This window comes from Megachile rotundata, chromosome 2 (assembly GCF_050947335.1).
Source record: "Megachile rotundata isolate GNS110a chromosome 2, iyMegRotu1, whole genome shotgun sequence".
Lineage (NCBI taxonomy): Eukaryota > Metazoa > Arthropoda > Insecta > Hymenoptera > Megachilidae > Megachile > Megachile rotundata.
Window position 1 is genome coordinate 22,301,048 of NC_134984.1, and position 19,371 is coordinate 22,320,418.

Genomic DNA, 19,371 nt, shown 5'->3' on the forward strand with positions numbered 1-19,371 from the left:
AAGAATGTAGATACGCGCTCGCGAAAACGGTCGAACGAAATAACGTCGTTCAAAATCGAGATTTTAATTAACTCTTTCGACCATTCAACGAAACACGGTTCCCGAGTGGACACGTAATTTGCTAATTAAAATTTATCGATTTCGCGACAAGCGCAAGGAAACGAAGCTCTTTTTTTCCGCTTCGAATTCGCTGATTCGGAAACGCGGAAGTTCGTGATTCGGTCGCGGCGAATCTCTGGAAGATTCGGTGGAAAAAGTTGATGGAAATTCGAGAACGGAGAAAAGGAAACGTCGGAACAAGGTGAAATTCGCGTCGATCGATAACGGACAGGCGAAACGTTTAGAGTCGCGATGCAGGATTCGGAGAAGAATCCGCCCTGTTTGCTCGGTCAGCGCCATATTTCACGGGACATTGTGCACGCGGCAATAAATTGGATTCTCCGCGGACGGGGCAGCTCGAAAGAGTGCACGCCTCGTGGCGAACTGTAATCTTCGCGAAGAGTTGGCGCGTACGTTCGTACATGCGCTAACATCGTCCGCTCGAAAGAGCCGAGCTCAATTAATCATACAGTCTTACGGTGACAGCCTCTATGAAAGGCTGAATCTTCGCCTTGTTGCGCGGCGATGGGATCGATACCGTGATCCCATTGAAACTAAATTACCTTCCATTATCGAAGTTACACGAGACCGACCGGTACTCGTGGCCTGCGCCGCCTGTTTAATCTTTTAGCGTGGATTAACAACCCCGGATCAGCTATTCGCTGCTCGACGTTAACCCACGTAAGAATTATTCCGTACGCTGCGGCTTCCCTCCGTGAAATATTTGCATAAACGTAACAACGTGTTTGCGATGACTTTGAATTTTTTAACCGTTAGAAAACCGCCGTACTTTCCGGAGCTTTCGTTATTCCACGCGGAAAATATCTTTAGATCTTGCTCGAGTCGATTACGAAAACATGGAGTTTGCTAACAATTATTTTTGCGCTGTAAAGTTTGACGAGTCTACCGTTCTGTGCGTTCGTTTATTCGCGAAGGTAAAAGAAGGAATCGGGCACAGTGCACGGCTTAAGCGTCGAAATCCCCGCGTTCCAGTGACCGTGCCGCCATATTTCACCGAACGGAGGATTAAGACAGACGTACCTACGCTGCGCCGTTCGCAAACCGGAAGCTACGTTTTATCGATAACGCGTTGTCGCGAATCAATGTTTATCGTCCCTCCAAATGTTCCGCCTCGTTCCACGGATAAATCCGATCGAAAGAATAGTCGCAATGTCTCTAACTTCTACTCGCGACGTCGAAAGTGATAACCGACGTCCGTGGTCGTGCTTAATCTTTCGATCCGTAGTTCGCTTTTTCCGTAGATAAACGTACTAGTATAATAATAAAGAACTTTTTACGGGTCAATTTACGAGCATCGTTCAACAAATGTCTCGGTAAACGCGCAGCAGTTGTTTGAACCGTGATTCTCGATGAAGCTGTTCTCTATCATCCGCTCGAGCGCAATTCGTTCCGAAAATTATGGGATATAATGTGTACGTCTATAAATTCACGTTGAAAGTTGATCGATCTTCCGTAGGTGTGGGGCAAAGCCGAATTACACTGACAGCTCGTACACGGACCCTTTTATTCGCGCGTCAAGCTGGCTGGATAAACGGTCGATACGTCATGAGCTGTCGAGGAAGTTTCGGGACGAACGAACGGCCGAATCGATAGAGAATCGTGTTCGCAAATTATCCTTTCCACCGTGTAAAAGAATAAAAAAGGAATCCCGTCGACGCGATATACGCGAAAGGGTCGAACGGTTACGCAACGCGGTTGCGTCAACGAAAATAAATAACGCGGCGGAGTAGTGGAAAAAACGTTCATAGAGGTCGAGAACTGGATCTCCTGGATCCTCGATCCTTTCGATCCATTCTCTTCCTAGCCAAGGTTCGTGTCGTTGAACTCGACCACGACCCACGGAGACCGACGATTTTATTCGCCTCCCTGTGGCACCTCGCGCATTCCTTTCCCGAAGAAAGTCATTCCGTGATCTCGCCTATTTTATCGGCTATTAAGCGTATCTTGTATTGCGCTTTGCTCGCTTTCCGTGGAATTTCATCGAAACGATAATTTACTTTTGTTTTTATTCGAAACTGGATCACGAAGCAGAAACGATCGTTCGGATAATAAAGAGCCGTTGGAGGAATTAAAAGAAAAAAAGGAAGACGATCGAACGCGAACCTAGAGGGACAGTCGAAGGAAGCGCATTATTCCGGACTGTCGTGCACGTTCGAATAATCCACGGAAAAATTTGCCACGGTCGACTAACTGCATCATTCGACGATAGTTTTAGCGGACGAACGTGCCTCGTCACTGTCGCGCCATTCTCGTCGTTCTCGTTCCTCTTTTTTTTTTCTTTTCTTTCTTTTTCAACCCCCGGTGCAATTTCCGCGCTCTCTGCCTCACTCGTCGATATTCATTCTCTTTTCTTCGGCTTGGTACGCAGCGACGAGAACATCCGACGGAAAATTGATTCGTTCGTGCACCGTTCGAGGCAGAAACCGGATACAGAAAGAAGGAAGCGACTCGCTTCTTCCTTTCTTCGTAGTCTAGCTGCCATGTCATACCAGTCGTAACTTCCGTTATGCAGTACTCCGATGTGCGCTAAATGTCGCCTGTCGTTTCGATGCTATTCGATAGCTAACTTTAATCTCTATCGGTGATTAATTGTTACGATAGTTAATTACTTTGACGAACTTCACCGTAACCTATTTGTAAACTACGTTCGGTTATCTACGTGTATAGTCCGTTTAATTAGCTCTTTACCGTTTTAATACCGACACGACGAGTTTTTAATAAACAGTTTTTAACGGTTAATCATCGTTTCACTGTCGGTGCATCTTTATCGAATTACTCGGCGTATCCTTTAATCCGAGACGTACTCGTTTTATTACCGCAGTCGGTCAGTTACGAGAGACCCTTTTTTCCACGCTGAACCGCGGATATATTTTTTGGTAGGATGTAATATTTTCAGGTTTTTTTCCTTTACGGTGCAGTACCGGTCAGATGAGCTAGGTCTTGTTTCGATGTATACGGTTCTCCTATTTGCGATACCGTATCTCGTTGACGGTGCACTCACTTTAATCAGAAGTCTCGTTCGGCCATGCCGACCTCGACTTTCCTAAATACTGATGACGAAAACGGCCACAAATACATTCTACACCTTTGTACGATATACGGTGTACAGTTTCTCTATGAAAGCAACACCGAACGAAAAATAGCGGTCATCCTTTGAAGACACGTAAAATACGACTAAAAAACATTATCGAAGGTGAAACCGACGAAACAGCGAGGTGCTACTTTTTCCGGAAGATCGATTCGAAAACGCGACTCTGATATACCCGCAAATTAAAACGCGCCTCTTCAGCGAATTGCTCGAGCGAGCGTTTAATTGTTTGCTCAAACTCACAATTATCCGCCTATTCTGCCGAGGGCAACAACCATGCGATGGTTCAACTTCCCTTGGCAACAATGGAACGGAAGCATAATCGTGACGAAAGCGGACGAGGAGCGGACTCGTGGCGGACTTTGATATATCTACTTGCCTCAAAAACCGTTCATTTTACTCGTATAAGTTTAAATGCCCGCTCGATTAAGCACCTCTCGTTTATTTATGAGAAACGCCTTCGATCCGTTTCGCATCCACCGCTAGTCCGCTCGCGATCCACTTTCTATCCGTCGACCGTCCGCTCGCTATCCACTCCCAGTTGGCACAAAACACGCTCGATCCGCTTTTCGATGGATTCCTTCGGTGCGCTGCCCGTTCGTTCATCGATTTTTTCATCCGTCGTCGAGTTTGATATTCATATTCCGTCCCTTCGTATTTTCGATAAGATGGTTGCCTTATTGCATTTCAGTTTGCCGGTGCGTCACGAGGAATATTAATCGCGTAAGCATTCCACGAAGATAATCGATAACCCTTGTCGATTCGAATAAAGCGATCGATTAAAATGTTCCGAGAGCAAATCCGTTCATTGAAAAATAGATCCCGGCTCTCGATATCTATCTCTTGATAGGAAGTCGTTAGAGGGACGAGCCACGTAGCAAATTACCGGCGAACGGATTACTAGGATTTATATCGAAGGTGTGTATAGTCGAACGATCTCCAATTGTATTCCAGTTGACGATATTAGACCGTACCTTTATGGAGACGTGGAAAATTCCCGAGCGGAAAATGGGTTGCGCCAGTTATCGACCTTCGTGTGCCAATTATTCCCTGCTTTTTTTCTTCTTTCGCTGTTGCGAAAAAATAAATGTTCTCGATTTCGGAGCGCAAATTACGAAATTTTTTATTGCGAGAAAGCGCATAAAAACAGAAGCTGCGAAAGTGGAAAGCGGAGTTCTCCTTTAAAGCGTAGACCGCAGGGAACCGTTGTCGGAGACGAAATTACAAATTTTTTGAGTCAGCCTGTACGTTGATGATCGAAACTGCTAATTGAATGTCAGGTGGATCAGACCGCGTAATCTCACGTGCTCCACGAGGAAAATCTTCCGTGGCTGATGAAGCAGTTTCCATGAAGCGAGTTCTATGGATATCCGGATCAATTTCGTTATTAAAAGGGACCTCACAACCGTTATTGCGAGTGGTCTCATCGGTCCACGTATTTTCAAAGAGATTCGAGTGCTTCTAAAGGTAGCTGGCAGAAAATTAAACTACCTAGAACCGTTGTCCATTATTAACCTACATTTTGAATCCTTTCTCGAACACTTTGACTTCTTACTTTACGATTAACCGTGTTATCGACTACGAGAATCCGCGCGGATTTAGAAATTTCCGTGTATACGTACAAGACGAGCGCACGCGAGCTTACTTTTTACGGCGTACGTTATTTATTATGTAGGTATTCGGTAAATCGTTGCGCGATCTTCTCGAGAAAAGAGAATTTCCCAGTCAGCTGGTTGGTGGACGGGACGAAATCCCTTTGAGCTGGGCTAGCGGAAAAAATTGATGAGCTTCGTTGGAAAAAAAGAGGGTACATCAGGTTGTACTCCGTCTCGTTTATGTTTTATATTTCTCGAATATGCACCGCTTTCCGTGTGCTCTCTCATTTTCATGAATTCGTTACGAGGTACGTGGGTGCGAGCCAAAGGTTCCGCATAAAAAGAGTGAAGCTCGAATCTGAAAGTTTAGATGAGATTCGAAATGGTTTTTCTTTGGTCCGTGATAATTCCGAGAGAAAAGGTAACGGTTAAGTTTTTCGTTGTACTTTGCGACTGTTTAAAATACAAACTTTTTTATTCGCGAAATCAAATTCCCTCGGAGTAACTTTTTCCGCGTCGTACTTGGTCGTGACCGCGACGTATCGCGTTGCCCTCGTTATCCGCGGAGCGTACAAAACGTGATCTCGCGATGCCGTTGTTTCGACACGCGATATTAAACGCGTTTCGCGCTATTCGCCGAGATTAATTCGAGATAGAATCGTCTAATCAAATCCTCAATGAGCGCAATTACGTTGCTCGACAAACTCGATTATCCATTCAACTCGAAATACGATAAAGTGGCCGTTAAAACGAAGAGGAAAGAATCGAAGAAACAGAGTTTGAAACTTTCTCCCCGAGTAAAGTGCTCATTACCATTTCCATCGAAACTTTTCGATTAATCGAACCAGCACGGATCTCGCGATATCTTAAACCATCGCAACGTTTCCATTTTCTCGCGCAAACGCAATTACACCGCTGAAACGCTAATTGCAAGATAAACCACAACCGATATAGAACACAAATATACGTAACCCAGATAAGAACACAAATGAACGATACAAATGCGTTACTTGACTCGTAACGCGTTCATTAATTGCCGGGTTATCGAACAAAAGTAGTTAACTTCTCCGAGTTTCGATTATCGGTGGAAGAAACGGAGCGAACCGAAAGGCGGAAAAAGTTCTCAGGGCCATCGTAACCGTCGAAAACACGAGTTCAGAATGAACGTAGTCGAAGAAAGGGCCCCGACAGAATCTGATTCTTAAGGCGTGCGTGAAAGAGGGAACCTCTTAGGAACGTAATCGCGCAGGGGTCCACGGGGGTACTTTAGAATGCGGACGGATTTCGAGTTTACTGGTCGTGGGAAAAAATTCCAAGGGTGCAACGCCGAAAGGCATTCCAACGTACCTGTTCGAAGCCCGACCTTTCCTTCTGCTTCCTGTCTCGAGAAGAAAGAGATACTTTTCGGAGACTATCCAGTTGCCTACCACCCTTCGTGCTTCTTTCGAATGCTCGCTGACGTAACGGCGTCCCTTGACCGATGCCAGAAATGGAAAAGAAGCGGTCACCTCGCATACTGTGTCGCTCTCTCAATTTTACATTACCTACTCCACATTCTTCTTTTCGACGTACAGTATTATAATGTCGTTGAAAATAGATTTTACGAAAGCGATCGAAAAGTATGTTAAAATGAGCGTGAATTTATCCGGTCGAGCTCCAGAGAACAAAGCAGGAGTCGGTACGCGTAACCGCTGGAACGCGTAATAGTCCAATTTCGGTGTAAATCCGGTGGCCAGTAACTAGCATATCGAAATCCGTAACAGAGGCGATATCTAGGGAAAATTTATACGCGGGATGTGGAGTAACGACCCTCGCTTCCGGTTTGGTGGTCCGTATCTACATCGGCTACGACGATTCCAGCTGTTGCACGGATTTAGCAAAACCTACCGCCACCCTAAAAGGACCTTCCAGCTATTGTCTTGGAACACAATGCGCCTGTTGTCGCTGGCAAATTTCGGTTATGGGCGTGTCGCCGTCACCCTTCTCTATCTGCGGCGAGTAACGCGAACCACCGAGAACGACGCAACGAGAACGTTTCAGTTCCAGTATCGTATCAACTGTCATCGACACCGATATAGTTGCTTTCTAATTGAATTACGTATATATTTAGACGTATCGGCTCGGACGCGGCTACGAGAGCGGAAAATTCTCGAAATTGGCAATATATCGGATCGGGCAACGTCGCCTTTCGATCTCTAGTTAGCTCGAACAAACTCGAATTATTCTTTCGGCGCAGCGCGACTAAAAAGTTTCGGAAACTGTGACAGTATTATCGTAAAAGTTAGTTAAACTCAATTAACGGCTCGCCTTCGAGTTAAATCCCTTTTCTCGGCGAAGAAAACGCCGCGCGGAAAGTTGAACGGTGTGTATAGGTGTATATAGGAAAATAGAGGAACGTGCAAAGTAAAATATAACCAGGCCACGATAATTTATCGGGAGCACGTTCAACAAACTCTATTTATTTACGAGGATCGAATCGCGCCAGAAAGGGAAACGAAGTATCGAAACTGTTCATACAAACGTTGATATTAACTCGTCCAAACAGGGCAAAAACGAAGTATCGAAATTCTATAAACGTTGATATTAACTCGTCTGAGAGAATCGGGGTCACGGTTCGGCCGTGGCGATTCGCGCGAATGTCACGGCTCGAAAAGAGGCCCGATACACGCTACTATTCTTCTTGCCACATATTTTTCTTGTACGCGTTGCGAACCGGCGCGCGATCGATTATGTCACCGGAATACGGATAATAATGTTTCGAGGCGATGTTGTACATTGTACGATACCGCCTGCAGGCTTTCCAGTTTCACCGAGTAAATATCGAAACGGGAATCGATATAATGCACGTGGCGTGTCTACTTTCTTGCCGTGTATTTTCATCGACCGCGAACCCCAGCGAGAGAAACTTTTATCCGAATAAAATTCCGAACCTTCTTCCTTCTTTGATTTTATTTTTACTACGGATGCAGTTATTACTCGAGAGAAATTCGATTTCCCTTTCTTCGTACTTTTATAGACAGTTTAACTTCTCGTATTGTCCGCAACTTTTTGTTAACGGATCGTGGACGATCAATTATGCGGACAAGTTGAAACATAAGCTGGCCCACTAGGTTGACGATAGTTCTGCTCGATGGTATCGGTAAAACTGGTTCCCTATCTAGAATACCTAGGTGGTAACCACAGTTCAAATATTAAAGTTCGATTAAATCGAACGGATGACTCAATCGAAACATTCGTTCGAATCTATCTTCTGTCATTTTTAATTAACCACCTAAATAAATATTATACCGTGGATTTAACCGTGACGCCGAACTAATGATCGGCGAAAACGTACAAAAACTTGATCGTTTTCTTTTCTATCGTGTCAAATTGCCCGATAATATTTGAGCCGATTTAAAAAACGAGAGAAATCCGAATTCTCGGATCTCAGTTCCGGTGTACGCTCGTAGACGCACGAGAAAGTGACAAAATTCTTTTTTCGCGAGTAAAATTATCTGTCTGGCGGCGGGTTTACATACGTTGTCAGAAATCTCGAATGCAAACGTCTCTTCTACTTTTGCTATTCACGCTGGTTAAAAACGAGTTGCCTATGCAGTTTTCTTTCGTTGCAAAACAAAACAGACGTCGTACACGCTCGGCCGGAGTAGAAAAACTGCACGGTATTGCGCGGAGCAGATATTCAGGACCCTACGTACAAATTCAGAGCTTAATTTATTCTTTCCATTTGCCGTGTTTTGCATAGTGTATACGTGTATCCCGTGTCGTATAAAATGTAACGTAATATTTTATTTAACTTTAGTATCATTTCATTATTAACGTTTTAACGACCTTCGCTCCGTATTTTTAACTTCGGTTAGTTATTATTCTAGCAGGAATTTCAAGTTCCCGAATTTCGTTCGTTTCGACGATGTTCCGCGAAACGAGCTTCGATATTAAAGAGGTCGTTTCGAAAACTAGTCGAAACATTCTTGGTCGCGAATTGTTTCGATTAAAAACGTTGTCGATGATATACTCTATCGATGTTCGCGTAAAAGAGCATGTTTTGCAGCGAGAATTAACTCTCATATTCAATTTTGAAGCAAATACGAGCAACGAGCGTAATCAATAGTAACGATCGCGCGCTCACAATTAACGATAGAAAATAGGGAACAAACGAACGAGCGTAAAAAAGGAGGAAAAAGAATTTGGAGAAAGAACAGCTTTGGAAAGCGCGTACCTTTGTAATCAACGTATCGTTCTACTTGGAAAGAAACTTTGAAAGCGGCGCATAAAACCTGAAACACTTTCAGCTAGATCCGATATTGGCACGAAACATACCGCCAGGTTATTCGCAACAGATGCTTATCGCTGGTTCTGTTTAATCGTAACCTCGATCGATCGGCAGATAACGAGAGAAATTACAAGCTACACGAGCCATACGTGATATAACGAAGTTGTGTAGTATCGGATCATCGAAACTTCGGCAATTAATGAAACTTGGCCAGGGAACAAGCTAGGATCCCGTAGCTTTTGTACTATATGTAACAATAATCCGCTTTTGACAAAGTTTGTCCGTTCACGATACACCAGCTTTGTCACGGTTTCCTGTTAATTAGCTGAAAGATGTCGAGTTAATTGCATATCGCGACGCGATAGTCGAACGAGGAAATAATTGTTAACCGTTTGGTTTTCGGGTTATGCGCCGTTTCCCGATTTTCACCGATCGGTGCGTACAGGCGGTGTCAAAAGAGACGGGAGTTTATCCAACGAAAACGATCAACTTCGGGACGTTGAAATTTTAACGAGGTTTAAAGTTTCAAGCCTTATAAGCGTTCTCGAGCTGTAAGAAATTATCGACGTCGGTGTTACGCTACGAGTGAAGGGTGAACGACTCGTTATACGTGGGATTGTAGGTATACGCGAGCTTGTCTTTGATATCCTCTGTGCGCAGTGTGTACCTTGAAAGTCGATTTCCTATAATTTATATCTGAAAAACGAAACGAGAGATCGCAAAGTTCTAGAGGAGAGCGTTTGATCTCTGGAATCTGTCATAGTTTTTTACGAGGTACAATATCTCTGAGACAGCCTGTACGTATCTCGAAAGGATATGTTGTGTCTGAAGCTATCGATAGAAAAAAGACGTTCGCAGGGTACCTTCGTCAAAGCAACGTGTCTGGCCATAAGATGATACGAACTGACGCTTTCACGAGCAGACGACGTTATATCGATTTCTTTCTTCGAAGTTTATCGACTCTTCCCGCGGCGATCTTTCAACGACAGCCTCTGTACATGATCGAACGAATCCATATAAATTGAGTAGCCTATAAACGTCGTTGTGTCGACGGTTAGGTTCCTTTCAGGTTGGCCCATTAAACGTTCTTTCGTGACATGCAACATCGCTGATTGCGCGCTTTATTTATTCTTTTTCTATACACCCTCGTGACGGGACAGGAAGAATAGAATTCTGAATAGGTGATGGAAAGCGCAACGCGACAAAGCGACGCGGAGCGCGAATGGACACGCGTAGGAAGACGCGTTGGCAAATGGGAAATTTAATCGGGAAACGATATCCTCGTATTCGGAATAATTACGGAAGTGCACTCGATCGACCGGAATAGAATTTTACATAAATTAATTTTGCGCGATCGCCGAATAAACGTTGTAACGTTCTAAAAGCGTATTGCGCGCGCGAGCGTGGCATAAAACGCAACGAGTAGCGGTGGTCGAACGGTGATTCGAAACAAGCCTTACAACAGAATATTGTGGCTACGATTGCGTGCTGTTGCTGTCGTTTGGTCGTCACGTTCCTATAGAAACCGCGTACCATTGTTCAATAAACGCTGAATTATGAGTCAGTCCCTAGTGGTAACCAACGAGCCCTTCGTTCACGCATTTTCCAATAAAATCCAACGAATCTTGTTCTCTTAAAAATATAAGGTTTAACGTCGCGAACAGGTGTTTCAACGAAGTCTTTAGGCATTATAATCGAGAATTAGCGATCGGGGTTAGGTAGTTCTGTTTATTTTCGCGATTGATCGCGACTTGGATGGCGGTTCGAGTGGCACGGCTGGAAGTTCTTTGTTTAGAGAAAAGACGCCAGGAAATTGGGTTTTGATTAAAAGAGGCGAGCTTAAAGGCCGAGGCTCGGTTTTCAAGCTCCGTCACGTATTTAAATATCAAATGCTTGGCTGGAATATAGGTCAAAGGAACGCTTGCACACCCCCTTTTGTTCCACTGTCGAGAATCGTCGTCCGGAAACGAGAAGTTTGTACGCTCGGTCACGGGGACAGTTTAAACTTGTGATCAATGATACTCGGATCTCTTCCTGGTTACACGGTTTAGGGACAAAATGTTATGAATTATGACTGTCTCCGCGAACGGAGCATTCGAGGCTTCCGCGAATTAATGCAACCAAGTACGAACCGAAATAAATTTGAAAGTTTCGGACTCTTTGACACCGTTCGCGTCATATGTATATGTACATACGTTCATAAAATACACGCGTACAGTTTGTCAGATTAAAAATTATATTTATAAATGGAGAAATAAACGATGAAAGAACCTATAATAGAATTTGGTGTTTACAAGACGGGCGCACGGTTAGAACTGACTAAAAAGAACTGCAACGACAGTACATGTGTCCATACCTGGAGTACTTGCAGGCCCCCAGACCCTAATTAGACAATGACTTCCAAGGATGTAGGGTTTTCTAAAAACGGTTAAAGCATGGTCAAGGCTTTAGCTTCAACAGTATAGATTATAGATAGACGACGAAAGCGTATAATAAAAATCCTCGTCTCGAACGCGATTATTCGCGAGTCTGTTTCACTTAACGAGAGTTCGTCCAGTTCGAAGAATCTCATCCCGGCAACACCTGCCGCAAGTAACGAGCGTTTGTACCCGATGAATCCTCTGTTCGTACGATGCATTGTGTCGGGCTGCGAGTAATTAAAACACGCGTTTCCACGATGGAACGGAAGCGAAAGCGGAATAGAATTCCTTGTCGAAGGAGACGAGCTAAAGGTTGGTCGTTTAAACGATCTGGGTCGCTGCATCCTTCGCGCTAGCGTTAATTTACCAATAGACGCTCGCTGCATCCGACGCGAAAAGTCTCGGAGAAATCTGTACCGCTACCGAGCAGATGCTTCGTTGAAATTTCAAAGTTTCTTCGAACTTTGACGCTGTAGCGGCTATCAGCGCCGATACCTTTCGAGTTAATATACACGCGTCGGAGTTGAATTTCCTTTTTTTCCCGTGCAATTTTAAAACTGACCATTTTCGCGTCGGTAGTCGCGTACGAAAAACGAAACACGAACGAGGGAGAAAGCGACTCGCGTGACAGACAGCGACGAAAGTGGTGGTCGCAAAAAAAGCTGCATTTTATTCGGAACGTTCGTCGGCCAATCGGCAATTACCCGTTCGCGTTCATCGTTTGTTTCCAGCGTGGACCAGAGGGAAAGTTGGCTGACGTTTTTCGTACGTTCCTCTCTTTGTCCTCTTTAACTCGTCCGTCGGTCCTCGACACGCGGAGCGTCGTTAAATGGTTTCATTAAGGGAGCTGCTAGAAACGCGGGAAACTCGCAACGAGATGCGGCTGAAAGATAGCGTGGCAGAACGTCCCAACGCGACCCACGTAATTCCGAAATCTGCCTCTATCGCGAACCAAACGAGTCGGTTAATTAAACCTGCCTCTGAAATCATTAAGATAATTGCGACTGTACGAGCTGCTGGAATCGAGCAACTAGTTACTTCGGGACGAATGTTCGCCGGCTCAAAGAACTACCCACTTCGTGTGTCACGATAATAAATTGCAACTATTTTACGTATATGATATATAGCAAGGTCTTGTTTATAACAGCCTGGTTCCGAGGTTTAATTAAAGGTCTGCTCCTCTCTCTATGAACTCGAGTCTGAATCGAGCCACCGCGACCAAATTGTCAGCCAATGCCCGCTCGAATATAATGCCAAGATAGCGGAATGGCGCTGCGATTTATTCTAATGAAATGTTGCGACGAATATTATTCATGGAACGAGCTGATATTCTGCAGAGAAAAAACGTAGATGGTACCACGGGGAAAGGTGAAAATTTGTTAGATCGTAAAGTGGTATAAAAACACCTCTGGCCCCAGTTTCAGGAGCAGTAAATTTGATCACGATATTCAAGAGCAATCTCGGAGAACGTGCATTATCGGACGTTCACCGTCTTTGCTATCTTGCATCGATTCTCTTCTCGTTAACGCGATTAATGGAGAATCTGCAACGTTCTACTACCGAAACACCTGTGTAAATAACTCGATACGTGCCAATCAAGATACAGCCTGGCTAGATTCCGTTGACATTCGCGAACGATTCATTATACGAACAATGCCAGCTAACGTATCCTATCCCCTTATCTGTGCGCGGCTCCGAACTGGGTCAGGATAAAGAAAATCCCTGTGTAAATTTGCTACCGTGTACATATAGGCTGATGCACGCGTCGACGAATATTCCTTTTTCATTTTCATTCTGTAATAACGCGCGTGGCGATACAACCATCAACGGACGCGAACAGATAATGCGGTGCATTGTACGAAACTCTATGCATATTTATAGTATAGAGGCACCAGTCGCTCATAAATTTCGTAGGCGCGTCCAATTCGAAAACGCAAACAAAATTGTTACGGTAAGAAAAGATTAACGGGTTTACGAACGACGGATAGACAATGGATGAATGCGACGTGTCCCTTTCGATCCTTCATTATGCAGGCCAATCTATCCGGTGTACACGATCGGGATTTGAGCAGCTGAATTATTGGAAACGTGTTAGATTATTGGGATTTGCTTGTCTCTCTGTCGGTGGTCACTTTCGTACGTGTATTATCAATAATGCCACACAAGGAATTCGTTTGCCGTGTTTATCGATGCGACGACTGCATTTTAAAACGCTCCCGTTTCAAGCCTCGTTGCCTCCTCTGGCTATTCAATATCCGGAATATATACCTGAATATATACAAACACGGTGGATCGATGTGGAAACGAATGTTTTTCCCCTGTCTCGGATTTTCTCCGAAACAAGCTGATACCGATGAAAAACAAAATTAATTATCTGTGCGTCCATTCTGTTTTCGTATATAATTGTTGTCGCGATTCGCCCGGGCGTTCTTTCGCTATACGTTTTTTTACAGGAGCGCTTTTAAAAAGTTTGCGCGAAAATATGTTAATTTTCGGTTCAGCGATTCTTTGCGCGCTACGTTTATTAGCAGCGGTACGATATACCGTGGAGCATAATAAAAAAATAAAAAAGGATAACAGAGAAGGACGGAAAGTAAATCTTTTCGAAACGCTTTAAAATCCTGACGGTTTCGTATCTCGTTCGTTAGATGAAAAGTAAGGATCGAATCGATGCACGTAAAACAAAAGCTTACACCTCTGGCCACGTCAAGAGGCGGTCAATTAAATCGCCGCGAATCGGCGAGCAAACGAAATTATCGGAGGCGTGCCTGTCCGCACAAAGGATCGCGGCAGCCTACTCGATCATCGAACATAATATGGATCTCGTGGAGGTAATTCGTCGGGTCCTGGGGATATTCGACGAGGATCCTGTAATCCGTTTAATTCCGCTTCCATCCACGCATCCCCGTGAATGCCTGTCAGTCGACCGCGCCGAGCCGCGCTGCGCTCCGGCGAGGGTTGCGCGAGCCGTCGTTCGACCGTTTTCGTGCGCGTACCGGACATCGACGAGCGCCGCCGAGCACCGCCGAATCGGACCGAGCGTAGCCGCGAGCGCGCCTCGCCACTCGAGTCGTTCGAGACGGCCGCAAAGCCACGCAGTTCGTCGACGAGCGCGGCACGGTGTAATAGGTGAACCGGTTTCCTTTCTCTCTTTCTCTCTCTTTTTCTCTTTCTGTCTTCTGTTGCGCATCCCTCGGACTCTCTGGTATCCTCGTGACAGCTGTTTCACCGGCGCCGATGATTCGCGAGACGATCCACGGGATCCGGAGCAGAGCACCACTGCAATGGTTCACAGTAAGCCCAATTTCGATCTACATTTTTGTTTGTTCTTCGCTCGAATCAGGCTGTTTGCGTTCCACCGTGTCGCTACGTTTCCCTCAACGGCTCGTTTCAGACTCTCGATCTCGCTTTATCCTAACAGGTTGTAATTACCAATCGTACGGCACGCGTAAACAATACTATGTGTCATATTGATTTTATGTTTTTCTTCGTTTCTCTTTAATCGGTATTAATATCGATATGCACCACGCAAAATAATACGTGTCATGCGTCGTTGCGATTCGTTAATTTATAACTGCAGCGAATCTTGTCGCAAAAGCTCTCAAATATGTACGTATGTATAATTTTGCGCGGTCTCCTATAATAATAATAATTATAATACGTATTATTCATACGCGTGAATTATCATTTGTAGATCGGTAACTTTGTGCGGCGAGTTATAAAAGCTCCGACATATAATTGTTCTATGAACAATCCGCTTTCAGAGAAACAGAAAGTTACGAGCCATAAATTCTACGAAATACACGATCGTTAAAACGTGAATGCAGTTTAATGGAATAAATCGACTTTTTGTCGTTCGAGGAAAAGACATAATTACACTCCAGAAATATTACCTGTTCCATTGAAAATAGGAAAACCACGAATTCGTAACGCGGGTACTAGATTAAATATATATTATTAAAATTACGCGCAAAAATATTTTGACTAGCTTATCGTAACACGTCGTGTATAGAAGCTCTTCTACCTTGTTTGAATTACCAGAACAGTATTATACGTTCAAAACTGAAAATCAGCTTAGAAATTCTGTAATTCGTTGTTCCATTCAAACTATTCATTACCATTGCACATTTCGTCGCGTTCATTTCCGTTGAAGCGCCATACCTTCAAAAGTAAAATCGTTTAATTTGGCACGCGTAAACGAATGGTTCTGGTAAAGAACGATAATAGCCCGGTTTGAATCTTAAATCTGACCGTAGAGTGTCGATATAAAGAACTTTCAACGATTAACGAGTAACAAACTCTAGGAGAACGAAGAAAAATAATAACTACTAATACGGAGAGCATACCCGAACTCGAAAGTCTGAAATCTCGCCGCGGTTACCAGCGTAATGGTTGGAATTATTCAAACGACATTGTAACGCAAACAGCGTATAAAGTAAGAAGAAAATGTAAATGCTTTTAATCGATGCAAAGCTCTGGGAAAGATTCGCGAAGGAGAGGGTGAGTTATGACAAACGTTTACCCTATCATGTCCTAGCAGTCGGTCATGGCCATTGATATCGTGCGATTCAACGTCGTTTCCACACGATATTCATTACCTTGAATGACGGTCTCGACAAGACCTAATATTTTTATTTCTCGCGATAAAACCAATCGATTATTTTCTCGACTCGCAACGCGAAAATATGTTTTCTCGCGAGCGCGGATCGAAATAGATTCGATCGAAAACGCATCGAACGCGAAACGGCTCGAAACATTTTGAAAAAGTTAATAATAGCGTATATAGCCATCGGGAGTTTGGTGCATAAATCGTTCGTTCCATCCGCAACAATCTAATATTTATTATCGCGAGTCAAATTTCATTTCGATGCTTCCATGTTTCATGGAATTTCAGTGGAATCGATCAAGGAAAGCTTTTAACCTCGATGATAAAATAAAAAGAACATACCGCGATAACGCCTCTAAAGAGGACTTTAATAGACGATCTACGAATAGGAATATCAAATTTTCATAGGATCATGGTTAGAAAAGGGTGATCGAGTCAGCGTTAAAACGTCAGAAACGTTATTTAGATCCGGAATATATGCAGGCCAGGTGTCGTGATCGATTCGTCTCGTTCTCGCGTTCGCTCTTCCTTCCCACGACATTTTCAAAGAATTTTCCTAATCTTTATCCTCCTCCGGACAGATACGATCGTCGTTTACGGTCCTCCGAACACAGTCTCCTCCGATTAATCTCGCACTTAGAATTCGAATAGCGGAGGAGATTCCTCGGAAGAAATTTCTTCGGGAACGGTTTCACCCTTTCGTTTTAAGTGGGACACGTATGTGCCGCCAATATTCTAAATTACCCAGTGACGTACTCGAGCGCGACGTAGACTCTCCTTAGCCGAAATGCCCTAATTCGGAAATTCCGAGATTTCGAAATTGCGAGTCTCGCGAACGAGAAATCGGATTCGCTGTCTACCCCCTGTTTCGTCGCTTCTCGCATCGTTGCACCAGTGAAGTCATCGAGCTGCCGATTTGGCCACCGTTGAATTAAAGGAATTTTGTTCGATTATTTAGGTTATTTATCTTCGATCTATCTCGATAAGATCACCGCTGATTGCTTTCCTCCGAACGCAATTACTCGGTTCGAGGGGTTAACCTTCTCTAAATCAATCTACCAGCCTTCAAACATTACCGTTCCTCTTCTCTAGTCTCCGGAAGAGCCCTTAAGTAAATTAAATCATAAATTTTCATGCCCGATATTCGTCTCTTTTCTCCCTTCCTTTTTTAATCATCGTCATTCGGCCATGCAAATACACGAGCCAGATAGGGGGTAGAACATGCTAATATTATATATTCATGCAGGGCTGCGTGCACCAGGTTTCTTCATTAAAAATTCAAATCTCATATACATCGTGTAAAAGAGAAGGGCTCAACGCTTACGCGATAAGTGATATTTATTAAAACGAAGCGAAAAATGCTCGGCGATCATGCGACGAGGAATCGCAACCGTTCATGCTAGCGTTAATTTCCCGAGAAGTCGTATCGCATGGGGTATAATAAGCCTTCTTGTCCTATTAGCGTAAAAACAGATCTTACTTTTTAATTTGTTCAATTTCTGGCGATAAACGCCTCGAATTTCGTATAAACGAATCACGGATAAAAAGGTGTATAAAATGCAGGCAAAGTTGAACAGATATTAATAACAGGGCGTACCGTATTTAAAGTTTAAATTTGCAAATTAATAAACTAAAAGCGTGCTTTGTTCCGCTTTTATAGTAGATCGTTAACAGGAAAACAATAGGGCTTGATAAAATTCATAAGAAATGTTGGGTGTTCGAACGCGAGGAACAATGGCCATCGGAAGAAGTTGGAGGGCTCGTCTGAACTCAACAGGTTTTTTTTTTATTCGTGTCCCGCTTATGAATCTGCACGAGCCGATAAATTCGCCGTTATTGTTACCGTTTCGTTAGGAAGGTCCGTTCGAGAGGACGATTCGCGAATTTTCATCGATTTACTCGACCAAGCTCCGAGAACAGATGCGCCCCGCGGTTTATCCGCGAACGGACAATAGGCAGATAAAACCACGGCCTAAAAGCAACCCCTCGTCGCCATTGAAAACCCGGAAACCGTTTGTCGGTCGAGCGGGTGTTACCGTGTGAAATTCGTGGTCGAAAATCGCGGATAAACTGCTTCCTTTCGATTCTCCGCTCTTCTTTTTTCGGACACCGTTCCCGGAGGAACGAGGTAAAATAATTCATAAACGGAAAGCGAATAGTGGTGGGTAGCGTTGCTCGCTACTATAATTACGGTAACAGAACGGTACGACCGTCATACGAGTCGATCTCGGAATAGCGTTAAAACCGCGTAAAATTGGGACGCTAAAACAAGCTCCATGATTTCTATTTCCGGTACTCTAGTCCCTATTTCTCACCGATCCCTATAATTACCTGTCTCGAAAGTGTTAAGAAGCTCCACTCGGGAATGAACCGTTCGAAGCACTGCTCGACGACTGAAACGCCGCGTTTATTACGCGCGTAAAAAAGTTGATTTATGGAACGATTATCGGGACCCGGAAAAATTGACGAACACATTCGCGGGCTCGTTTTATCGCGAAAGTGGCTGTCATCAAATTTTTTAGTGTTTTTTATATTCTTCGATATAAACGGTGACGTAAATGGGAATATGACGTCCGATCGGATAACAGTGATTGTATAACGTAATCGCTGTTACGTTTTGTAAATTTATTAAATCACTGTCGCAAAAGCTTGCTATCGGGAAATAGAAGTTACTTCGAATCCATACATACATATATAGACTTATCGAGTTTTTCCATCGTCCGCCGTGTGGCAGAGTGCAGAGTCGGGACTTATTTGCAGATTCTACTTTGAAATATTTCTGCTCGCTTGCCGTAGATTTCCTTCTAAATCGAAACATGCACGAAGCTTTTCGAAAATCCATTTCCATTCCCGGGCACATCGAATATTCCGATATAACGAAAGTCGTTGTATCCCGAATTGTTCTCTCTATTATTTTCCTTCGAAAGAGTCGCACAGTTTTCGGGAAACAAGTTTTGCTCTCTCGCGGTTCAAGATTCTAATTTATACGCACTTCGAGATAAGCTTTCCGAGGGAAGTTGTTTCCAACGACACGCCGATTACTCGCAACGAGAATACGAATCCTTTCGTTCGGGACAATTGCTCGTTTTCGTCGAATAAATCGCAGCGGTTAAAATTTAAGGCGTATACGCGAAGATATTCGAGCCCAAGCACCCTTTTCGGAAGTTGCTCTCACGTGTTTCGAGAAATCAAGTTTTTCCAGTTGTTGTAGAACTCGTAACCCCAACCGTGTTACGAGTATACTCGATATTGTACAACTTTTATATCGAAGA

General features: G+C 44.0%; 1 protein-coding gene across 5 annotated transcripts in view; it reads left to right on the top strand.

The window, feature by feature from the left end:
- LOC100877563 (Ankyrin-repeat, SH3-domain, and Proline-rich-region containing Protein) overlaps positions 1-19,371 on the top strand; it is a 77,295-nt gene that overhangs the window by 22,828 nt on the left and 35,096 nt on the right. The window contains exon 1 of one of the 5 annotated variants that reach the window (XM_003706794.3): positions 14,557-14,787. The exons of 3 other annotated variants lie outside the window; for them this stretch is intronic. Coding sequence is in view for 1 of the 2 variants with exons in the window: in XM_012293626.2 (XP_012149016.2) it covers positions 14,731-14,787 (57 nt within the window). In the remaining variant the exon portion in view is untranslated. Of the gene's footprint in view, positions 1-14,556; positions 14,788-19,371 lie in introns of those variants that run through there. One more of the 5 variants, XM_012293626.2, reaches the window with a different exon arrangement.